We start from the raw sequence: 25,921 nt of genomic DNA, 5'->3' as shown, positions 1-25,921 counted from the left end.
TGGATAGAGTGGACGTGGAGAGGATGTTTCCAGTAGTGGGAGAGTCTAGGACCAGAGAGCACAGACTCAATAGAAGGACATCCCTTTAGAACAGATGAGGAATTTCTTTAGCCAGGAGGCAGCGAATCTGTGGAATTCATTGCCACAGATGGCTGAGGCCAAATCATTGAGTATATTTAAAATGGAGGTTGACAAATTCTTGATTAGTAAGGGTGACAAAGGTTATGGGGAGAAGGCAGGAGAATGGGGTTGAGAGGGAAAAACGAATCAGCCATGATTGAATGGTGGAGCAGACTTAATGAGCCAAATGGCCTAATTCTGTTCCTATGTCTTATGGTCTATATTGCATCTCCCACATTCGCAAGGAAAATGCCTCGAGAACAGGGGTGGTTGAAGGAGATGAATGAGCAACAAGGAATTGCGAACTGGAACTGTCCCTATGTAATGCTGAAGGGGGGGGGGGGGGTGCGATGGTGGAGAAGATGCACCTGGTGGTGGAATCTCATTAAAGGTGCAGAAATTGCAACGGATGATCAGTTGATTATGGAGACTGGTGGGGTGGAAACTGGGGGCCAAGGGAACTCTCCCAGAATGAGTCTACCCAAACTCATATCACATTATATAATATAATCAGTGTGAGGAGGAAACTTGCATCTAAAGGATTTGAAAGGATCTGAAGCTAACACTGCATCAAGTACACTACTCTTACACTGACACCATTTGCTTTGGAAGGCCAAGGCTTAAGGGCAACACATGCTTCAACCCAGTTTCCCCCTCTGCCCCCCTCCCCCCCAAAAGCAGATTATAGTCACTAACTCAGGGAGCCAGCTCCAAGAATCCAAAAAGTGTCAAAGCAAATATCATGCAAAAGGGAAAAATGTCCCTAAAGCAAGAAACAACAATACTGCTTTTCACGCAAAACCTCATCCTCCTCAAATAGACATCAGGGGAACTGTAAACAAGGCCAAGATTCAATAAATGCACAAATCAGACTATTTGAACTACAAATCATCAAACCATAACTGCCTCTATTGTACATAGATTTCACCTTCAACATCGCTAAACTGAGCTCTTTACAAAAAAAGAGGGGGGGGGGGTAGCAAAACAGATTTAGGCAGAGATTTCCAGTGGCTAATTGCTGTAAGTACAGTACAGCACAGTTCCTTCAGCCCACAATGTTGTGCCAAACTAATTAAACCAATGACCCCTGATTAATCTAATCCCTCTTCCCCACATGTTGAAGATAAAGCAGAGAAAATCTAAATAAAGCAAGAGGGCAAAACTGGAGAAGCAATGGATCATAGAGCTGCAAGAGATGGGGAGGGGCAGGGCTAGAGGCAGTTGAAAACAATTTAAAAACTGTGCATAAAACCAATGGCCTTTTTTCTTCCAATTACTGCCTATTTAGTCATCCAAATCTCCAATCAAGTCCACTGCCCTGCTCCCTACCACAGCACAATTACTAATGATTCAACTTCCACCATTGTGTGTTCCACCAAAGTTGCATGAAATCTGTGACTTCTAGTTACCGGAACATCTCTCATGGCTAATAACTTCCTCTTATATGATTAAAAATATGTAATGTTTTAGCATAAATTTCTTGGTTTACACTATTTCTTCTACAATTGTCTGGGATCTGGGCATCCCCAACAATGCCAGCATTTATTGCCACCCCCAATTTCTGTGCAAGTGTTGAGCCAACAAGTCATAAAGGGTGCAGAAAAGATTCACAAGGGTGTTACCAGGATGGGAAGGCTTGAGTTATGAAAGATTGGGACGTGTCCCCACCCCCCAGAGCATAGTAAGCCAAGGGATGATCTTACAGAGGTATATAAAATCATGAGGAGCACAGATAAGGTTGATGGTCACTTTTTCCCCAGGTTAGGGGAGTTTAAAACTATAGGACAGAGATTTAAGATGAGAGTGACTAATTAAAAGACGAGAGGGGCAACTTTTTTCACACAGAGGGTGCTGAGTTTGTGGAATGAGCTGCCAAAGGAAGCTGTAGAGGTGGGTACTATTGCAACATTTAAAAGACGGTACATGGATAGAAAAGGTTTAGAGGGATATGGGCCAAACATAGGCAAATGGGACCAGCTCAGATAGACATCTTGGTCAGCATGGACAAGTTGGGCCAAAGGGACTGTTTCTGTGCTGTATGACTATGACTCAGAGAATCATATAGCCTGGAAACAGAACATTCAGCCCAGCAGGTCCACGCCAACCAGTGGGCACCCGTCTGTATTAATTCCATCTTCTAACACTTGGCCCACAGCCTTCAATGTCCAGGTCATTCAAGTGTTCATCAAGGTACTTGTTAAAGACCATCAGTAACTCTGCTTCCACTACTCTCTCCAGCAGTGTATTTCATGTACTCGCCTTCAGATTCCCTCTAAATCTCTCCCTCCTTACCCTAAATCCATGTCTTCTAGTTTTATCTATTTCTGATATGAGGATGTTTCTTGCAGTCTATCTTATTTACACCCCTCAGTTTTATATACCTCAATCACGTCCCCTCCACTCAAGGGAAAACAGACCCAGATTCTCCAGTCTCTCCTCCTAACTGAAACCATTCATTCCAGCCAAAATCCTGGCAAATCACCTCTGTACTTTCTCCAGCACTGTAGTGTCATGTCCAGAACTGCACACAACACTCAGCTGAGGTCTGATCAATGTTTTATACAGTTGGGGTGATTCATCTTCTTGAATCGCAGCAGTCCTTCAAGTGAAGGTGGTCCAGTGCTACTAGGGAGGAAGCTCCAGGATTTAGACCCAGAGATGAAGATTCAACAATACATTCCCAATTCAGGATGGTGTGCAACTTGGAGAACCTGCAGTGCTGGTGTTTGCCTCTGATTGACACCCTTGATGGTAATTGGGAGGTGGCTTTGAAGTAGCCTGGACAAATGGCTACAGTGTGCATTTTGGAGGTGGTACACACTGCAGTCACTGTGTACTATTGATAGAGGGAATATATAGGGTGGTGAATAGCGTGCCAATGAAATGGACCGCTTTGGTGTCAAGCTCAAAGTTTATCCAGCCAATGGAGAATAATTCATCACACTCCTGATTTGTGCCTCATAGACAGTAGAAAGATTTGGGATGCAAGGCAGTGCAACACTTGCTGCCGAGTACCGAGCCCTGACCAGCAACATGCGTGTGTCTGGTCCAATTGAGGTTCTGGTCAATAGTGACCTCCATGATGTTGGAGGTCTTGATGATAGAAATACCATCGAGCTTCAAGAGCAGGTTGAAGATGGCCTCGCACTTGCCACAATACCCCATGCCTGATTGTTGTCTAGATCTTGCTGAACAACACCATCAATGAAGTAGCTGAAGATGATTGGGCCTAAGACACTACCATGAGGAACTCCTGCAGTGATTTCCTAGAGTAGGGATTAGTGTAAATGGGTTTCTGGTGCAGACAATGGACTGAAGGGCCTGTTTCCCTGCGGTTTCTCTCTATGATCCTTACAGGATATGTGAGAGTGGGATCGGCAATAGTGGGGTAAGTGGTTGAACACAACCTTTTGCCAGTAGAACGGACAACTCGGAGGGGAAGGAAGATGGGAATTTTAAAGCTGCAGCAGCTTACAGAATGGTAGAGGCAGAACCAAGATGACATCTAAACATGTGAAGTGTGAATTTTAAATTGGAGCTGTTGAGGGGCCTGAAGTCAAAGGTGGTCAACAAGGACTGGGCAAGCAGGGTGCTGTAATGAGCTGAAGTTTGCAGTATGCTGAATGAAAGGCCATGAGAAGAGGACTGGAATAACTGAAGTTGGGCATGACCAAGGTTGATAGGTATTTGAGCACATGCATTGAAATGAGGCAAAAGCAGTTGATGCTATAGTGGGGAAGCCATGGAGTTAGAAGCTCAGATCTATGGAGTGCTGGACAAGTGTTGGCAGAACTCAGGCCTTTGGTATCTGTGGCAGCCACCTGAATCACATTCAGAGAACTGCAATCTCCACCCAAGGGTGGAATCTCTCAAACAGTTCTCCCTCCCTGTGCACTGCTATGCCAACAAGCCTGTAGATAAGGTAGTTAGTCTATTCTATAGACAAGCCAGGTGAATATTACACAGGTCACAGCATTCAGTACATAAAACGCCCCAAATCTGTCAACTTCAGGATCCATTGCTAAAATTGAGCAGCCAGTGAACTGAAACAAAATGCTGCAAAGAACACAAGAAGCTCAGAAGCAAACAAATGCTGAGAAACTACATAAGAACCGTGTCATCTTCCAATAACCAGGTTAAGGTGAAGTAATTCAGCAAAGCCAACTCATTAGTTGTCAAATCAAACCATTGTGGAAAGTGGAAGGCCTTATATATTCACAGCAATGTCTTGTTTTTAAATTTTCTTTATAAAGTACAATAAATACAGAACATTTCTTCCCTCAGGCCTGAATCTTAAAATTATTCAATTAATCCAGATCCACAGACAGCAGTCTGTTACTCTGGTCAAATAACCCAAACAGGAATCAGGACATTGCAAAGAAGCACAATTCTGCTCTCCAGTAGAACTCATGCACTTTACAACACGAGGCAGCAATAACTAATGGGACTATTTCCTCACCAAGAAACTCAAAGCCAATGATGTCAACTAATGCATGCAAAACCTTGGATCTTTTGGTCCACGTGGTTTTGTGTAGCAGTGAACAACAGACAGCTCAGAGTTCACAAGGCATTTATTCCTGAAACAATTCACTTGATAGAATTCTACTTGTAATGGCAAATAATTTTTAACTCAGAGTCACAGAAATGGGCCCAATCAGCCCACCTCACCCACGCCAACTGATGCCCATCTATTCTAATCCCATTTGTCTGCATTAGGCCTGTATCTCTCTATGCCTTAACTATCCATTGTACCTGTCCAAATAGCTTTTTAAATGTTGTATCTGTCTCCACCACTTCCTCTGGCAGCTCGTTCCAGATATTCACTACACACTGTGAAAAACGTAGCCCTCAGATCTCCTTTAAGTTTCTCCCCTCAAGCCTGTGTCCTCTAGTTCTAGACTCCCCTTGCTCTGGGAAAAAGATTCTGACCATCTATGCCCTTCAATTTCATGAATCTCTGTAAACCCACCCCTCAGCTTCCTATGTTCCAGTGAGAATGAACCCCACTTATCCAGTTTCTCCACATAACTACAGCTCATCATTCCAGGCAACATTTAATCTTCAGAATAAATCACAACATGGAAATATTTCCTACGGTTCTAAAAGCTGACTCAAAACAACTGCCTTTAAAAAAAACTTAAAACATGTTTTACTTCAGTTACCCCCTTTACGATGCATCTCCAACCAGCCTATTAGCCAACATCAAAACCTTCCCAACTCATGCTTGAATTGAAAAGCATCCAAATTAAATAAAATTCATGTTTTCATCCGATTATGCACTAGATTGCCAGTTGTTCACTCTTAAAAATAAAAAGGCTTACATCTATATAGCACTGACCACAACTTCAAGATAGCCCAAGCACTCACAGTATTATTGCATGTAAAGAACACAGCAAACTGTCACAAACAGCAGTGTCATTAGTATAATGTTTAAGTCAGAGAGAAAGATTGAGGAACAAGGAATAATTTGCCCATTCGTCTTACAATGTTACTGTGGGATGTTTCACATCCATCAGGAAACAAATGAGGCCTTCACCTCCAAAGACAGCACTGCCTCAACAATGCATTGGAACACCAGTCTAGTTTGTGCTCCAATATAAAGTTGGACATGAATCCACAACTCACGATTGTTTTCCTTCCCAAAGACAATCTGTTGTTTCACAGTATTCTTTACCTTACTATTGTAAACACTTGCTGAATTACATACAATTCATTCTAACTGTACAACACAGCACCTTTCCAGACATGTCACTCCTGATGACTCGGGATATTTCAGTAAGGCCTTGGGCTCATTCCCACTGGTCTGCTTCGCTCAGCAATTCATCATAGATTGACCAAGCCAGAGCGAAGAATTTGCTGTAATCATTTTAAGTGCAGCTTGTCAACAAGACAACTTGCAATATCAATTTATAATACCACAATCATCCTCCCTGCCTTCACTGAACTAAAACATTCAAACCTTACAAAGAAAGTATAGAATATGGTAGAGAACATGATTAAAAAGTAAAGAACTACATCACACACAAATTATTTCATAGATGACTCACTAACCATCTCTGTCTTCGTCGTGTATATTCAGATACAAATATTCCAGGCCCCTCCCTTTCTTGTTGTGTTCTGCACCCTGGAGCTTGGCCATGAGTGTTGTCTTGCCTGATCCATCCTCACCTACAGAAATTCAGCATTCAGTCAATTTAGTAATAAAGGCCACTAACTAAATAAATGTTAAGTAACAAATAGACAGATGATATCCCCCAAAAGGTAATACTAAAATATAATTTAAAAATCTTTCCTTAAACAGTTCCATTATAAAAATAAGTAAACACTATAATTGAAGTTAATTGAAATTATGCTTCTATCATTTTATAGTATTCAACAGTACTGTAATATTTGTCCTCAACTTCCAGCTGCCTCCCCAAATTATGCTGGGATTTAACACATAGGATTTGCATTATTCTATGTAAATATTTTCTGATTTTAGGACAAGCATGCATGGTTAGTCACAGGCTTACCTAACACAAGAATATTTTTCCCAGTGGGCAGTTTCGACCGAGATCTGGTAGACACTTCACTGAGGATTGAGGTCCTGAAAGAAAAACACTCAGATTTGATATCATTTCTTTCAGTCACATCAAAGCACTTCACGGGCGATGACAACTTTCTCAGACCTGCAATCACTGTATTAATGTAGGAAGTGCAGAGCTGATGTGAGCAACATGACCACACTGAATGGTGGGATCGGCTGTGTGGCCTCCTCAGGCACTACATTATTAATTTGCACACAATGACCCGAAATGACCAAGCAATTTAGTTTAAATATGTGGGGCAAGGAATAAACATTGACCTAGAACTCCCCCTGCTCTCCTGCAAGATAGGTGAACATTAAAGCGCTTTGAGCAGCATCTCTGTTACCCCAGAAGGCAATACTAAAATATAATTTCAAAATCTTTCCTTAAACAGTTCCATTATAAAAAATAAACACTGTAATTGAAGTTAATTTAAATTATGCTTCTATAGTTTTACAGCATTCAACAGTACTGTAATATTCATCCCATCCAAAGGCAGCCCGTCCAACAGTACAACAGGAATTTTGGCATACCAAGCAGGAAATGTTGGAAATGTCCAGCAGGTCAAGCAATGGCTGAGGGTGGACGTTTCAGGTCTGTCCCTTCACCGATGCAGCCTCACCCCAGTTATTTACAGCGGCTGATGATTTTATTTGGGCAGCTTGTGTTGTAATTTTATAACTATAACAGCTTGTGTTACAGTTTTGTTTCAGACGGGGGGGGGGGACCCGAGCTCACGGTGCTTGGGTTGGACAGAGCGGGAGGAGGAGATGTGGAAGGGCAGAGGGGGAGGTGGATCAACAAGACCAGAGGGTTTTAGGAAACCTGCCCGCCCGCCCGCGCAGCGACTGAGCGGGGAGGCGGCCCGAGAGGAAGGGAATGAAGGAGGGCCCGCCCGCACCGGTCGCCCGACCCGCCCGCCCGCAGTCCCCGGCTCCCCACCTCCCCCGGCCGGCCGGCTGACCGGCCGGCAACTCACCCGGCCGCCCGCCCGCTCCCCGACCTACCACAGGTTCTGCCCCTCGTCCTCCTCCGCCGCCTCCTGACTCTCGGCCGCGGCGCCCACAACCTTCCTCTCCGCCACGGGCGCCATCTCCGCCACTGCGCCCGGCCCCAGGACCCGGATCAATGACGTCACCCCCCAGCAACGGCAGGACCCCTCCGAGCTGCCCCGCCCCGCCCTGCCCTCCAGCGCGTTTTATCGTTCAATCAGCCGTCAGAGTGTTCGCCGGGTAACACAAATAATTTGTGAGTGGTTATCTAGCATTAGAATTTCAATTAGGAAAGGTTAGAAACCACTTCAGGCAGTTTTCTGGACAGATGCTGCCATGCTGTCCGATGACGTCACGGTCTCTGCAGCAACACAAACCCAGGACATTCTCCGTAAAATCTTTTATTTCTCACGTTTTCTGTAGGTTTTCGTAATAAATTACGTCTGGCAGCTGTGTAGACAGATGCCTTTAGGAGAAGGACTCGTGTGAAAGCGGCTTTGATGTCAATTACGTCATTGCAGGTGAAGCCTCACCCAGTCACTGGCCAATCAGCGCAGAGTCCCGACCGATCGTCACGGACACTGGCCAATCAGCGCAGAGTCCCGACCGCTCGTCACGGACACTGGCCAATCAGCGCAGAGTCCCGACCGATCGGCACGGACACTGGCCAATCAGCGCAGAGTCCCGACCGATCGGCACGGACACTGGCCAATCAGCGCAGAGTCCCGACCGCTCGGCACGGACACTGGCCAATCAGCGCAGAGTCCCGACCGATCGGCACGGACATTGGCCAATCCGGACTGATGTAGTCAGTTTGGACCAGATGAAGGATCTTGACCCAAAATGTTCATTTCCCTCCATACATCCTGTTGTTACCTGCTGAGTCCCTCCAGCGCCTTTTGTGTTGCTCCAGATTCCAGCATCGGGCACCTGGTGTCTCCATCCCAGAGCCTGGCCAATCATCGTAGAGCCCTGGCCAATTATTGCCGACCCTAGCCGTTATCACAGAGCCCTGTCCAGTCAGCACAAGAGTCCTGGCTAATTGGCAGGATAGCATAGCGGTTAGCATAACCCTGTTACAGCGCCAGCAACCTGGGTTCAATTCCCGCCGCTGTCTGTAAGGAGTTTGTACGTTCTCCCCGTGTCTGCCGTTTCCTCCGGGTGCTCCGGTTTCCTCCCACATTCCAAAGACACATGGGTTAGGAAGTTGTGATCACGCTATGTTGGCGCTGGAAGCGTGGTGACACTCTACACTGTGTATTTCAATGTACATGTGACTAATAAAGATATATCTAATCTGATCTAATTAATAGAGCCCTGGCCAATCATCACAGAGCCTTGGCCAATCATCACAGAGCCCTGGCCAATCATCACAGAGCCCGATCCAATCAACACAAGAGTCCTGGCCAATCATCGCAGAGCCTTGGCCAATCATCGCAGAGCCCTGGCCAATCATCACAGAGCCCTAGCCAATCAACACAAGAGTCCTGGCCAATCAACACAAGAGTCCTGGACAATTAATAGAGTCCTGTCCAATCGTCAGACAGACAGGACATATCAACACAGGCCATGCAACACAGACCCCAGTCAATCAACACAGACCATGCTCAATCAAATGCAGTCCTTTTGAGCACTCAACACAGAGTCCATCCAAGCAACACCAACCCTGACCAAACAATGCAAAGCATGACTGAGCAGAACAAGAAGTGCAGACTAGCACCCAGTAATAAAGAGAGCCTGGTTAATCAACACAAACCCTGATCAAAAAACACAGAATCTGAGTAAGCAAACACAACCCCTGTGCATGCAATGCAGACCTTGACCAATCACAGTAGACCCTGAGCGGGTCTCAACCTGAAATGTCAACTGTTCATTTCCCCCCGCAGGTGCTGCCTGTCCCGCTGAGTTCCTTCAGCAGACTGTGTGCTGCTGTAGACCCTGAGCATGTAATACAGACCCTGACCTACCAACACACACCCCGGTTCAATCCTGACCTTGGGTGCTGACTGTGTGGAGTTTGCACGTTCTCCCTGTGATCGTTTGGCTTCCCCCAGGTGCTCCGGTTTCCTCCCACATCCCAAAATTGGTAGGTTAATTGGGTGCTGTAAATTGCCCCCAGTGTGTAGGTGAATGTTATAATCTGGGGAGGAGTTAATGGGAGATGTGACGAGATTAAAATGGGATTTGTGAGGGATTAGTGTATGATGCTCAGCGCAGACTCACTGGGCCATAGCGCCTGTTTCCACACTGAATGATTCTATAAGGGAAATTCACCAGGACTATCACGTATGTGGCGCAGGAGGTCCAGGAACCTGAAGACCCACACTTCACAGTTCAACAACAGCTTCTTCCCCACTGCCATCAGGTTCTTGAACCCACCTGAAAACCCCAAGACTACCTCGGACTATGTTTCTTTTTCTCTCTCAACTTGCACTAGTGTTGTTATATTTATTTTCTCTTTAAGTTATGTATAATTTATGTTAATTTGAGTTTACGTTAGCTTACATTTGTCATGTTTGTAACGTACTGTGCTGCTGCAAAAAGCTAATTTTTGTGGCATTTATACCCTGGGTATGTATACTTATGACAACAAATATTCGGCATGTCCCCTTTGACACTCACCAACTTTTATCGATGCACCATAGAAAGCATCCTATCTGGATGCATCAGAGCTTGGTACAGCAACTGCTCTGTCCGAGACCACAAGAAACTGCAGAGTTGTGGACACAGCCCAGCGCATCACAGGAACCAGCCTCCCCTCCATGGACTCTGTCTACACTTCCCGCTGCCTCGGTAAAGCAGCCAACATGATCAAAGACCCCACCCACCCCGGACATTCTCTCGTCTCCCCCCTCCCATCGGGCAGAAGATACAAAAGCCTGAAAGCACGTACCACCAGGCTCAAGGACAGCTTCTATCCTGCTGTTATAAGACTATTGAACAGTCCCCTAGTATGGTAAGATGGACTCTTGACCTCACAATCTACCTTGTTATGACCTTGCACCTTATTGTCTGCCTGCACTGCACTTTCTCTGTAACTGCAACACTTTATTCTGCATTCTGTTATTGTTTTCCCTTGTACTACCTCAATGCACTGTTGTAATACTGGACATTCTCTCTTCTCCCCCCTCCCTTCAGGTAGAAGATACAGGACCCTGAGGACACGTACCACCAGACTTAAGGACAGGTTCTACCCCACTGTGATAAGACTATTGAACAGTTCCCTTATACAATGAGATGGACTCTGACCTCACGATCTACCTTGTTGTGACCTTGCACCTTATTGCACTGCACTTTCTCTGTAGCTGTGACACTTTACTCTGTACAGTTATTGTTTTTACCTGTACTACATCAACGCACTCTGTACTAACCCAATGTAACTGCACTGTGTAATGAATTGACCTGTACGATCAGTGTGTAAGACAAGTTTTTCACTGTACCTCGGTACAAGTGACAATAATAAACCAATACCAATACCAAAAATGATCTGTACGGATGGCATGCAAAATGAAGTTTTTTCAATGTAGCTCAGTACATGTGACAATAGTAAACCAACTTACCAATTTATTTACCAATTTACCAATAAACTTGAAATTGAACTTGAGGCTTACTTGGTTCTGCCCACTATTAGGAATCAGCTGACCCAAGCCTGGAGATTGAAGGCACCAATCTCTCTGCTCTGCACCTTAGTCACCAGGTATAGCCCCCGGGCCATTGGTGACTCAGGACAGATATCAGAAATTGAGTGAGTCCCACTGTGAGCTAATAACCTCACGGTTGTTAAAGGAGGAAAGAGGTGGAGGGAGACAACTCCAGAGCTGAGGATTTCAGCAGTTAAAGGCACTGGTGCTGGTGATCAAATGGCTAAATCCAGCCTTCCTGGAGAGGTGCCGATATTGCTTAAAATTGCAAATGATTAATTAGGATGTGGGATTCAAATGATCGTGGGACTGGACAATTAGATTGCACTGATGGGGAGTACCGACTAACACAGAGATATAGGTGCTAACAAGTGAGGATTAGTGGCACGACATCCATGGACACTAAGATCTGTCTGCCAGTTTCCAACTTCTTTTGCCGATTTTTTACCAAGACTTTTTAAAAGACAATCAGATGCAAAGCTTTGACTTGCTACAATGGTGTTGAAACAGGGATCATGTTAGCAAGGTTCTCAAGTGAAATACTGCTTCAGTGCTTTGGTCGAGTCTAGGGACCGTGTGGTGTTGTTAAATCTGCTGCGATAGTCTACACACTGGGTATTTTTGGAAGCACTTTCAGGGAAGGTGACGTTTACTGGTTCAACTTATACACCAGTGTGGTGTCTAACAAAGTAAGGCTTGGTAGAATTTGGCATTTATATTTCAAGACACCACTAGTTGATGCCTGTATCTCCATGTTTGTTCATATATTCAGGAACCTTACCTCAGATTTAGATTCAGATTAGTTTGTTGTCATATACACCAGGGTGCAATGAAATTCCTTGCTCACGTGAAGGTCACAGAGTAAACCGAGTATACAGGGTAATAATACAGCTATAAATACAGCGATGAGGCAGAGAGAATGGAATGGTGCAAGTACAGTAGTGCCCACTGAGGTAGTGCAAAAAGAGATGCTAAAGTGACAATAACTGAGAGAGGTAGAGTTAAGAGTCGGAGAACGCGGCAGCACCACCAGGAAGGGGGTGTGAGAGAGGTGACGGGTTCAGGAGTCTGACAGCAGTGGGGGAGAAGCTATTCTCGAGTCTGGACGTCCGGGCTTTCAAGCTCCTGCATCTTCTCCCAGAAGGTAGAAGAGACAAAAAGGAACGGCCAGGGTGGCAGCATCCTTGGCAATACTGCTGGCACTCCTGATCGTAAAACATAAAGACAAACTTTATTAGTGGAATAAGCAGAGCTTCAAAATTGAACCAACAATTTTAACATTGACATAAACCCTAGGAACTTCTTTTCTTAAAGTTGGAGGTTCCCAAAGAAGGGTTGCAATTGGCCCTGTGCCCCAGGTTCCCCTGCTAGTGAGTTAAGGGGGTTTATGTCTTTGGTGGGAGGAGCTGTTGTAATTGGCCAACAGCAGGGTACTGAGGCTAATACTGCGCCCGTGCACGGGCTCCAAGGGTGGCATCAGTACAAGGAGGTGAGAGATCTCGGGAGACACAGACTGAGCAAGCTGGGTGAGGGAGAGTTGGAGAGCCAACACAGCCCAGGCTGACCTGACGTCTGTATGGAAGTCATTTAAAAGGCACTTGGACAGGTACATGGATGGGAAAGGTTTAGAGGGATATGGGCCAAATGTGGGCAAATGGGACTAGGTTAGATGGGCATCTTGGTCAGCATGGATGAGTTGGGCCGAAGGGCCTGCTTCCATGCTGTATAACTCCATGACAATAAGTTTTCTTTATTAGTCACATGTACATCGAAACACACAGTTCTGGGGGCAGCCCGCAAGTGTCACCACTCTTCCGGTGCCAACACAACATGCCCACAACTTTCTAACCCGTACGTCTTTGGATTGTGGGAGGAAACCGGAGCACCCAGAGGAAACCCACGCAGACATGGGGAGAACGTACAAACTCCTTACAGACAGCAGCCGGAATTGAACCCAGGTCGCTAACGCTGTAATAGCGTTACACTAACCGCTACCATGATTCTAAACCATTACAATTTTACACTTACATCCACGTTCACAGAGTAAACAGACGGTCAACATCACTCAGATAAACCTTCTCTCAGAGCCACCTCCAGAGGAAGAACTGTCAGCCACCGCGGAGTGCAACTGCGGTTATCAGGGGATCAGGGTGTACTGTGTGCAGTGTTCTGGACTGGATCTCAAAGGGTGCTACATAAATGCACTTTATTGAATTTCATGAGCATCTTCCTCAAGCCCTGTGGAATCCCGAGCCATGCACAGTCAATAAACTAAAGCTGCTGCTGGAGTGTAGGAAATGCAGATTATCACACAACATGATCCCACAAACAGCAAAGTGATATCCAACCAGGTTATATGCTTTTTCAGTGATGCTGATTGAGGTTTAACCAATGGTTGGGACACTCAACCAGGATAACCAGCACCACAGGATTGTTTATGAAAGTCTTATCAGCAGCATCACAGGCACATAGCATCATACAGCATTCACAAGAAAAACATAAACTAAAGGTAAGTTACACACAATTTATTGGTATTGGTATTGGTTTATTATTGTCACTTGTACCAAGGTACAGTGAAAAACTTGTCTTGCGTACAGATCAATTCATTACACAGTGCAGATCCATCGAGTTAGTGCAAAGTTTATCAGAAAGAACACAATTAGAACAAAAAAAGTCAATTTTAGTGCAAAGTGTTCAAAGTGGTCATAATGTTAAGACCAAAAGGCATAAGAGCAGAATTAGGCCATTCGGCCCATTAGGTCTGCTCCCCCATTCGATCATGGCTGATTTATTTTTCCCTCTCAACCCCATTCTCCTGCCTTCAGAAGGGAGTGCTGGTAAGGGTAATGTTCTCGAGGTTGTAGATATCAAGAGAGAGGATGTGTTGGAGTTGTTAAATAATATCAAAACAGATAAATCTCCGGGGCCTGACGGGATATTCCCCAGGCTGCTTCGAGAGGTGAGGGAGGAGATTGTTGAACCGCTGATAAGGATCTTTGAGTCCTCGTTGTCCATGGGGATGGTGCCAGAGGATTGGAGGGTGGCGAATGTTGTTCCCTTGTTCAAAAAAGGTAGTAGGGATAGTCCAGGGAATTACAAACCGATGAGTCTCATGTCTGTGGTGGGTAAGCTGTTAGAAAGGATTCTAAGGGATAGGATCTATGAATACCTAGAGAATCATGGACTGATTAGGGACAGCCAGCATGGCTTTGTGAAGGGAAGATCTTGCCTCACAAGCCTGATAGAGTTCTTTGAGGAGGTGACGAGGAAGATTGATGAGGGTAGTGCGGTGGATGTGGTCTACATGGACTTTAGTAAGGCGTTTGATAAGGTTCCTCATGGTAGGCTTCTTCAGAAGGTCAGAGGCCAAGGGATCCAGGGAAGCTTGGCCGTGTGGATTAGGAATTGGCTTGCATGTAGAAAGCAGAGGGTTGTGGTGGAAGGAGTGCCCTCGGATTGGAGGGCAGTGACTAGTTGTGTCCCGCAGGGATCGGTTGTGGGACCTCTACTTTTTGTGATATTTATAGATGACTTAGACGAGGGGGTGGAAGGCTGGATTAGTAAGTTTGCGGACGACAATAAGATTGGTGGTGTTGTGGATAGTGTGGAGGGCTGTCGGAGCTTACAGAGGGATATTGATAGGATGCAGAGCTGGGCTGACAAGTGGCAGATGGAGTTCAATCCGGAGAAGTGTGAGGTGGTACACTTTGGAAGGACAAACTCCAGGGCAGAGTACAGGGTAAATGGCAAGGTACTTGGCGGTGTAGAGGAGCAGAGGGATCTGAGGGTTCATATTCACAATTCACTGAAAGTTGCCTCACAGATGGATAGAGCAGTTAAGAAGGCCTATGGGATGTTGGCTTTCATAAATCGTGGGATTGAGTTTAAGAGCCGCGAAGTGATGATGCAGCTTTACAAAACTCTAGTTAGACCACACTTAGAGTACTGTGTCCAGTTCTGGTCGCCGCATTATAGGAAGAATGTGGAGGCGTTGGAGAGGGTGCAGAGGAGATTTACCAGGATGCTGCCTGGATTAGAGCGTATGGAATATGAGGAGAGGCTTAAGGTGCTAGGGCTTTATTCACTGGAAAGGTGGAGGATGAGAGGAGACATGATAGAGGTATATAAAATATTGAGAGGAATAGATAGAGTAGACAGTCAGCTCCTCCTTCCCAGGGCACCAATGCTCAAGACAAGAGGGCATGGCTTTAAGTTTATGGATGGGAGGTTCAGGGGAGATGTCAGGGGGAGGCTTTTCACCCAGAGAGTGGTTGCTGCATGGAATGCACTACCTGGGGTGGTGGTGGAGGCAGATACATTGGACAGGTTCAAGAGTTTGTTGGATAGGCACATGGAGGAATGTGAGATAGAGGGATATGCGGGAGGAAAGGGTTAGATAGTGTGAGGGTGGTTTGATGGACGGCACAACATGGTGGGCCGAAGGGCCTGTTTTGTGCCGTATGGTTCTATGGTTCCACGGTAACCTTTGACACCCTCACTAATCAAGAACCTTTCAATTCCACTTCAAATACACCCAGTGACTTGGCCTCCACAGCCGTCTGTGGCAACGAATTCCACAGATTCACCGCCCTCTGGCTAAAGAAATTCCTCCTCATCTCTGTTCTAAAGGGACGTCCTTCTCCGTTGCTAAACTATAGTGATTAGGGTTTTGCCAGTTGGTTCAAGAACTGAATGGTTGAAGGGATGTTTAATGTTACTGACCAGAGATAAATGTCGATAGTGAGTGACTAAATCCATCGGGAATGACCAATAGACCTCAGTCCCATTGTCTCCATCAATGGCTCCACAGTGACCCCAATGGTGTCTTCGAGAACTGCAGCATTGGCAAATTCCCCAACCGGCCTGTAGTGTCGCTACCAACCACTGGAGGCCCTTGTCCAAGATCCATGTACAACCAGAAGTGGACCAAGGTTTAGGAGGCGATTCCAGAGCGTTGAGCCTTGACATCCGAAGACGTAGCCACCATACGCTCACTCCACCAGCGAGAACTCAGTAGCAATCAGGAGGAAGGGGACAGAGGTGTATTGTTATCTGGGCTAAGACCAACAAACATCTGTAGGAGGACCAACCCTGGAACACACTGTCTAAGGGGGTGCATGAGGCAGAGACTCTCCAACATGAGGAAGTATTCAGATGACCGGTTGCATCACCACCTGGTACGGGGGATCCAGTGCACAGGATCACAAGAGGCTGCAGAGGGTTATAGACTCAGCCAGCTCCATCACGGGCACAACCCTCCCCACCGTTGAGGACATCTTCAAGAGCAGGTGCCTCAAGGAGGCGGCATCCATCACTAAGGACCCTCACCACCCAGGACATGCCCTCTTCTCGTTACTACCATTGGGGTGGGGTATGGGAGCCTGAAGACCCACACTCAACGATTCAGAAACAGCTTCTTCCCCTCCACCATCAGATTTCTGAACGGTCCATGAACCCATGAACACTACCTTGTTGTTCCTTTTTTTTTCCACTATTTGTAATTTATAGTAATTTGATGTCTTTGCACTGTACTGCTGCTGCAAAACAACACATTTCACAACATATAAGTCAGTGATAATAAACCTGATTCTGATTCCGATTCTGAAAGGCCAAGCACATAGAGGACCAAGCACTGGTAAAAAGAATTAGTATATTTGGGTATTTGATGGTTGGCATGGATGTGGTGGGCCGAAGGCCCTGTTTCTGAGCTGTGTGATACGACTAATCCTGGCTCCCCTGACTCGGAACAATCAGGGGATCTCCCAACCACTGATGTCAAATGCATCAATAATCAAAAGGGAAGTGCACAAACCTTGTCCAGTTGTTAGTTGCACAGTGACACTCACTGAGCCATAGATACAGGAACACAGGGCTGCTCCTCCTTGAGTCCCTGTTCCCATCCCAACACTCTGTGGCTGATCAGTTCCTCAGCCTTGCCTCCACATCCCTGGTTACCTTCATTTCCACTGTGGCCCCAGCTTCCGCAGCTTAGTTAAACAGCGCAGAAACAGGCCCTTCGGCCCAACCTGACCTTGCCGACCAAAGCCCAAGACCTGAACTAGTCCCATTTGCCTGTCTTTGGACCATATTCCTCTAAACTTTGAGCAACAAACTATCTGCTGGAGGAACTCAGCAGGTCGAGCAGCATCTCTGGGGTGAGAGGAATTGTCAACAGTTCAGGTCAAAACCCTGCATCAGAACTTCAGCCTAATAGGGCAACAATTCGACCCACAGACGCTGCTTGACCCGCTGAGTTCCTCCAGCAGATTGTTGCTCCAGGTTCCAGCATCCACAGTCTCTTGACTCTCCCTCTAAACCTTCCCTATCCTCGTACCTGTCCAAATGTCTTTTAAGCATTGTAATTGTACCTGCCTCTGCCACTTCCTCTGGCAGCTCGTTCCACACACCCACCACCCACTGTGTCAAGAAGTTGCCCCTCAGGTCCCCTTACCCAAGGGGCAACTTTTCACTTCTCTTCTTAAGCCTATGCTGGGAAAAGAGTTCCAGAAGTCTCCTGTGTGTGTGACCACCCACGATCCGGTGAGTAGGGAGGGGCAGCTGGTGTGTGCTGCTCCTTAACAAATACTGAATACTCAGGTGTAAGGTTTCCAAGGGCAGAGAGTTCCAGACTGCCCCCGCTGTGTGTGAGGAAATTGGTAAATTGGTTTATTATTGTCACAGGTACTGAGGTACAGTGAAAAACTTTGTTTTCATGCCATCCACACAGATCATTTCATCACATCAGTACATTGAGGTAGTACAAGGGAAACAATAACAGAATGCAGAATAAAGTGTCACAGCTACAGAGAAAGTGCAGTGCAGGCAGACAATAAGGTGCAAGGTCATAGCTAGATAGATTGTGAGGTCAAGAGTCCATCTTATCGTACTAAGAAACCGTTCAATAGTCATAACAATGGGATAGAAGCTGTCCTTGAGCCTGGTGGTACGTGCTTTCAGGCTTTTATATCTTCTGCCTGATGGGAGGGGGGAGAAGAGAGAATGTCCGGGGTGGGTGGGGTCTTTGATTATGTTGGCTGCTTCACCTCCTAATCACCCACAAATGCCTGGCTCAAACTTTAAGGTTCTGTCCTGGACTTCACTTACCATTGAGTTTTCACCCAAACTACAGTCACTGAACCTCACACATCCTTCCAGGGTCCTTGATTTAACCCTTTGAATCCCCACTTCATTGTGAAGATGGGCTGTACAGGGTAGAGCCACTACCTCACAGCTCCAGAGACCCGGGTTCGATCCTGACCTCCGGCGCTGTCTGTGTGGAGTTTGCACGTTCTCCCTGTGACCCTGTGGGATTCCCCCAGGTGCTCCGGTTTCCTCCCACATCCCAAAGACACGCGGGGACAGAGGGGTAATTGGCCGCTGTAAATTGCCCCTAGTGTTTAGGTGAGGGGTAGAATCTGGGGGGAGTTGATGAGAATGTGGGGAGAATAAAAATAAATAATGTTAATGTCCGATGGTTGTCCTTAAACTAGAGAAGGTGCAGAAAAGGTTCACGGGGGAGTTACCGGGACTGGAGGGCTGAACTTACAGGGAGAGACTGGACGGGCTGGGACTGATTTCCCTGGAGCGAAGGAGGCTGAGGGGGGACCTGATAGAGGTTTATAAGATGATGAGGGTTGTAGGTTTGTCACAGTCTTTTCCCCAGGGTAGGGGAGTCCAAAACTAGGGGGCATAAGTTTAAAGTGAGAGGGGAAAGATTTAAAAGGCACCTGAGGGGCAAGTTTTCCACACAGAGGGTGGTGGGTGTGTGAAATGAGCTGCCAGAGGAAGTGGTAGAGGCGGGTACAATTATATTTAAAAGACACTTGGACAGGTACATGGATAGGAAAAGTTTAGAGGGATACGAGCCAAACACGGGCAAATGGGACTAGCTCAGGAGGGTAGCTTGGTCGGCATGGATGAGTTGGGCCTGTTTCCATGCTGTATAACTCCAGGACTAGGGTTGATGGCCAGCGGGTACTCGGTGGGCCGAAGGTCCTGCTTCCTGTACCTCTCTATGAACGAGCCCTGCACTCTCTCTTTACGCCAGAGGCTCCCCGTGTGACTGACGTCCCACTGGTTAGTCCATCAGCCTGAGGTTTCATCGGGAGTGACCAGGAAGGAGCCCGACAGTGGGCTGGTGCCCCTACACTGCCAGTGTCACACAGCAGCCGGTGCACTTCCCCGGGTCTTTGCTGAGCAGCCTCGTGCTGCCCCAGGGCCCTGTAACAGAATCCCTCACACTGCCGGTTCCCCCGGCTTGGGTTACACACTGGGGAGAGGTTGGGTCGGTTCCAGGTAAACGTGACACATTGTCTCTCAGGTACTCAAGAGGCTCGGGATCCTCAGACAGCTGTGCCTCTACCCTCCTGTTGGAGCCTGCTGCCCCAGAGACCCTGCCAACTGCACAAGCCATCTGTCTGTCTGCCTCATGGGCCCTGAGGGCATCTCTGCCAGCACTCAGCCCATGCCAAGCGAACTCTCACCACAAGGGCCAGCACTTATTCTCGTTGAGTTGGGTCTTATCATGTTACAGGTAGGCAACAAAGGCACCAACAACTTGCCTTTATATAGCGCCTTTGATGTATCTTCATTCAGTTGTCAGATGAGAGCATCAGCTGCCCATCTTTATTGGGGCTTGTGAAGGTGGTGCCAATGTAACAGGAACCACAAGGCATTTCACAGGGGGAGCTGATTACCAAACCAGGCTTAAACTGAGCCACGTGAAGAGAAGTAAACACAGAAAATGCCGGAGATACTTAGCGGGTCAGGCAGCACCTGTGGAGAGAGAAAAAGAGTTAATCTTCCAGGTTGATGAGTCATTAGAAGGGGGGGAAGTTAGAAATAGAACATAGAACAGTACAGGAACAGGCCCTTCAGCCCACGATGTCTGTGCTGACCGTGGTGGCAAATTAAACCAATCCCTTCTGCCTGCACATGATCCCTAACCCTCCACTCCCTGCACATTCATGTGTCTGTCTACAAACAAGTCAAATATGAACATAGAACATAGAACAGTACAGCACAGAACAGGCCCTTTGGCCCACAATGTTGTGCCGACATAGCTAATCCCTCCTACCTACAGAAGGCCCAGATCCCTCCATTTTCCTCTCATTCATGTGCCCATCCAAGCCCCTCTTAAATACCCCCATTAAATTTGCCTTCACCACCCTATCAGGCAACGCATTCCAGGCATTCACCACTCTCTCAGTGAAAAACATACCCCTCACATCTGTTCTGAACCTACCCCCTCTCACCTTAAATGCATGGCCTCTGGTATTGGATCGCTCAATAATGGGAAAAAGATATTGCTTGTCCACCCTATCTATGCCCCTCATCATTTTATACACCTTGTTTTAAATTGGAGAGAAGGGGGAGAGGTGGAGCGGACAAAGGAAACATCTGCGATAGGGTGAGATCAGGAGAGACTGGGTGACACCAGTGGGGGTGGTGCTGGCTGAGAGGTGGTGGGGGTCACAGCGGATCTGTCTGGACGATGTGAAAGTGGAGGGCAGAGGAGAGGGAAGAAAGCAGCGCTGGGTCTGTGAGATACGAAACGTCGCAGATAAAAAGAGAATGCTGGAAAAACCCAACAGGTCAGTCGGCATCTGTGGAGAGAGAGAAAAGTGAGTTAATATTACAGGTTAAGGAAATATTAGGACAGTTCACATAAAGCTTGGTCAGACAGGTAGGTTTTTAAAGTATCTCACTGGGGGGAGGAGAGGTGGGGAATTCCAGAACTTTGGACCTGGCAGAAGAAGACATGCCAATGATGGAGTGGTTAAGGTCAAGGTGATCCAGCAGTGCTGAGATCTTGGAGAGTTGCTGGGCAGGGGGAGAGGCAAGGTTGGGGAGCGGTTGAAGCTGTGGTGGGACCCGAAAACAGGTGAGATTTTATAATCAAGGCTTTGTTGAACTGGGGACTGATGTAGGGGTGGGTGAGGTGGGACGGTGACCGGACCAGCGTAAGTTGGGACATGGTGAACAGGGTTTTAGATAAGATCACAGGCTGAAGCAACAGTGGAGGCTGAAGGTAGCCGGGGTGTGGACAAGCAGAGAGCAGTGGTGGAACGGGTAGCGGTCCCCGTCGGTGTGGTAACAGTGGCAGGGAGGGCTCTGCACCCAGGGTACAGCCAACGTAGCATTGACCACTGAGCCGTCCCAACCAGACGGAGCATGCTTCATAACACGAGGGACCGTGATCCCACAACAATTCCCTCGTCCGGCTGGGATCATTCACCAAAATGAGTAAACTACAGAAACAGGCGGAGAAACCAAACATTCTCAAGTTTGTCTTTGATAGGTATAAGGTATTTATTTATTAGTCACATGTACATCGAAACATCCAGTGAAATGGGTCTTTTTGCCTTACTGAGAAGGTTCTGGGGGCAGCCCACAAGTGTCGCCACGCTTCCAGCACCAACATAGCATGCCCACAACTTCCTAACCCGTACGTCTTTGGAATGTGGGAGGAAACCAGAGCACCCGGAGGAAACCCACGCAGACACGGGGAGAACGTACAAACTCCTTACAGACAGCGGCTGGAATTGAACCCAGGTCACTGGCGCTGTAATAGTGTTACGCTAACCGCTACGTTAACGTGCTGGTCCCTCATCCTGTCAGATTTCACTTATTTTATTCCACATTTAATACTGAAGGCATATCTGAGCGGAACATTCCTAGACCCCACAGCTGGGTAGAGGAGGTCCTCAATGGAGCTCAGGAGGCTGAGGGGTGACCCTCAGCTTTGTAAAATTATGGAGAAGCAAAGGACTGTAGATGCTGGAATCTCGATGAAAAACACAATGACGCTGGAGGAACTCAGCAGGCCAGGCAGCATCCGTGGAGAAAAGCAGGTGGTCAACGTGTCCGGTCAGGACCCTTCGACAGGACGCATTCCTTCCATCCTGAAGAAGGGTCCTGACCCCAAACGTTGACTGCCTGCTTTTCTCCACGGATACTGCCTGGCCTGCTGAGTTCCTCCAGCATCATCGTGTTTTCCATTTTGTAAAATTATGATAGGGTAGGTAGTCATAGTTTTTTTCCCAGACTAGGGAGGAATGTAAAATAGAGGGCATAGGTTTAAGGTGAGAGGGGAAAGATTTAAAGGGGACCTGAGGGGCAAGTTTTTCACACAGAGGGTGGTGGGTGTGTGGAACGAGCTGCCAGAGGAAGTGGTAGAGGTGGGTACAATTACAACATTTAAAATGTACTTGGACAGGTACATGGATAGGAAAGGTTTAAAGGGATATGGCCGAAACACGGGCAAATGGGACTGGCTCAGGTAGCACCATGGTCGGCAGGTACAGTTTGGACCAAAGGGTCCTGTTTGCATGCTGCAAGTCTATGCCTGGGTTTGTTCCGGGTGCTCCGGTTTCCTCCATTTCAAAGACGTACGGGTTAGGAAGCTGTGGGCATGCTATGTTGGCGATACTTGCGGGCCGCCCCCAGAACACTCTACACAAAAGATGCATTTCACTGTGTGTTTCGATGTACATGTGACTAATAAAGATATCTTGAATCTTGATCTTGACACTTAGCAGCACAGGCCTGAACCATCTCCTAATCCACTAATACCATTTCCATCCTGAATTAAATCTTGCACCATGGGCCCTCTCCAGACTTTCCCCCACAAACCTCTCCACTCCTGCTTTAAAAGGACTTGCTCCATTCTTTTTGTGGGATCGGCATGTTCCAAAGAGCATGGTTCCTGCTGCCATGTAAGAAATGTGGCAGCCATTGTGGACACAGTACGATCCCAGAAACAGTGATGCGATAATGATTAGATGAAGTTTAAGGGATAAACATTAAGAGACTGACAATATTTGAGATTTAGACGTAGTCCAGGGTACCAGGGGACTGGATCCTGTGCAGATCTGTCGAAGAACAAGGGGGTTACCTTCAATGCCAGTGCCAATACTTGTCCCTTGCCCATTAGCACTAAAAGATCACAAATGATCCCAGGTTTATCTTGCTGTGGAATCTTGCTGTGCAGCAGGCAGCCGTTGTGTTTCTCTGCATTACAGCAGGAAACTTACTTCAAATGTAATTCACTGGCTGCGAAGCTCGTTAGGATGTGTTTAACGGTGCTAGATAAATGCAAGTCTTCATTTGTCCAAAGGAGCTCAGCCCAGTTCTGATGTATGTAATCGCTGGATCTGAGTGTCCCTGGCAAAGCCAGCGCTGTATTCTGTTATTGTTTTCCCTTGTACTACCTCGATGCACTGTGTGATGAATTGATCTGTATGAATAGTATGCAGGACAAGTTTTTCACTGGACCTCGGTTCGTGTGACAGTAATAAACCAATTGCAATAGTTGGTCCTGAGAAGGTGGTGGTGAGCTGCCTCAGTCCTTCTGGTGCACGTGCTCCCACAGTGCAGTCGGGGAGGGAGTTCCAGGGTTTTGACCCAGTGACGGTGAAGGAACTGCGATATGTTTCCAATTCATGGTGGTGTGTGACTTGGAGGGGAACCTTCTTGCTGATTGAAGTCTAGGATTTGGGAGGTGCTGTTGGAGTAGGCTGGGTGAGTAACTGCAGTGCGTTGTGCAGATGGTACACACAGCATTTCCAACTAAATCATAAGGCAACATCCATCATCAAAGATCCCCACCTTCCGGGCTGTGCCATCTTCTCACAGCTCCCATCGGGCAGGAGGTACAGAAGCCTGAAGTTCCCACACCACCAGGTTCAGGAACAGCGACTTCCCTTCAACCATTCGGTTCTTGAACCAACCTGCACAACCCTAATCACCACCACAGCGTGACCACTTTGCACATGTTGTGTACCTGATGCTGTGCCTGTGATGCTACTGCAAGTAAGATTTTCACTGCACCGGTGCACACGTGGACCTGTGCAGATGGCTTGACGATCAAGACCACATTATAGACGTACAGAAGATGCCAGGCCCAGTCCTTGCCCGCTGCTCGGAGAGGCGTCACTCGCCTTTCCAGGGACACCTGGGCACCACCAAGACCACTGAAGTGAGCTCATGGCTGGCAGAGAAAACATGAATAAAAGAATCACTCTGGCAGAGTTTGCAGAGAGGACGTTCCCATGAACCGCGGTTTGTTAATGACCAGCACACCCGTTGGTGGTGGAATGTCATGGTCAGAACATCGTGGGCTAGAGGTCGGGGCTAGAGCAACCTTGCACTCACTCAACTACCACAGCAGGATCTTTTACTTCCACAGGGGACCCTCATACCTGCCCCGTCAATGAATTCACGGCCGACTGTTTACCTCAGTAATACTTTCCTGCACTATCTCTCTCTCCTTTGACTCCTTGAATGTTCTATATCTCTTGAGTACACTGTGACCAAACCCCACAACACCCTGAGTCATAGAGTCATACACGGTAATGGGTCAGGCACGGTAGTGTAGTGGTTAGCATAACGCTATTACAGCGCCAGCGACCCGGGTTCAATTCCGGCCGTTGTCTGTAAGGAGTTTGTACGTTCTCCCCGTGTCTGCGTGGGTTTCCTCCGGGTGCTCCGGTTTCCTCCCACATTCCAAAGACGTACAGGTTAGGAAGTTGTGGGCATGCTATGTTGGCGCTGGAAGCGTGGCGACACTTGCGGGCTGTCGCCCAGAACACTCTATGCAAAGATGCATTTCACTGTGTGTTTTGATGTACATGTGACTAATAAAGATATCTTGTCTTATTTTAAATGTCTAACCCTAGAAGGGTTAGACAATTAAGATAAGATTTATCTTATCTTTCCCCCCTCATTTAAGGTGAAGGGGGAAAGTTCAAAGGAGATGTGCGGGGCAAGTTATTTTCTTTTACGTACAGATTGGAATGCGTTACCAGGGGTGGTGGTGGAGGCAGATACCATAGAGGTGTTTAAGGGGCTCTTAGACAGGCACATGAATGTGCTGGGAATGGAGGGATGTGGACATTGTGTGGGGAGAAGGGATTAGTTTAGTTAGGTGTTTAATTACTAGTTTAATTAGTTCTGCATAACATTGTGAGCCAAAGGGCCTGTTCCTGCTGTACTGTTCTGAGTCAAAAAAGTTGTTGAGGGTGAGCACAAGATCTGCCAGGCAGAGGAAGGTGTTGGTGGAGGGGAACTGAGTTGGGTCTGTGTTCCGGAAGGAGGCGGAGAGCCCTGAGGCCTTCCTGATGGGGGATGGAGATTGTTTGCAGTTCTGGTCACCTAACTATAGGAAGGGTATCAGTAAGATTGAAAGAATGCAGAGGAGATTTACTAGAATGTTGCCGGGTCTTCAGGAGTTGAGTTACAGGGAAAGATTGAACAGGTTAGGACTTTATTCCTTGGAGTGTAGAAGAATGGGGGGAGATTTGATGGAGGTTTACAAAATGATGAGGGGTATAGACAGAGTTAATGCGAGTAGGCTCTTTCCACCTAGATTGGGAGTGATAAGTACGAGAGGACATGGCTTTAGGCTGAAAGGTGAAGGTTTAGGGGGAACATTAGGGGGAACTTCTTCACTCAGAAAGTGGTGGGAGTGTGGAACGAGCTGCCATCTGACGTGGTAAATGCAGGCTCACTCTTAAGTTTTAAGAATAAATTGGATAGATACATGGACGGGAGAGGTCTGGAGGGTTATGGACTGGGTGCAGGTCAATGGGACTAGTGGAAT

At 47.1% G+C, this 25,921-nt stretch overlaps 1 protein-coding gene across 1 annotated transcript in view; it reads right to left on the bottom strand.

Annotated features, from left to right (window-relative positions):
• Nucleotides 1-8,057, bottom strand: part of dync1li2 (dynein, cytoplasmic 1, light intermediate chain 2) — a 90,525-nt gene extending 82,468 nt beyond the window's left edge. Inside the window, exons 1-3 of the mRNA XM_052028156.1 lie at nucleotides 7,694-8,057; nucleotides 6,633-6,706; nucleotides 6,172-6,288 (exon numbers count right to left, since the gene is read on the bottom strand). Of these exons, the coding sequence (XP_051884116.1) occupies nucleotides 6,172-6,288; nucleotides 6,633-6,706; nucleotides 7,694-7,779 (277 nt within the window). The 5' untranslated portion in view covers nucleotides 7,780-8,057. The remainder of the gene's footprint in view (nucleotides 1-6,171; nucleotides 6,289-6,632; nucleotides 6,707-7,693) is intronic.
• Nucleotides 8,058-25,921: the final 17,864 nt, after the last annotated feature.

Source organism: Pristis pectinata, chromosome 13 (assembly GCF_009764475.1).
Source record: "Pristis pectinata isolate sPriPec2 chromosome 13, sPriPec2.1.pri, whole genome shotgun sequence".
NCBI lineage: Eukaryota > Metazoa > Chordata > Chondrichthyes > Rhinopristiformes > Pristidae > Pristis > Pristis pectinata.
The sequence above is the reverse complement of the archived record's forward strand: the minus strand, read 5'-3'. Positions and strand labels throughout refer to the sequence as shown.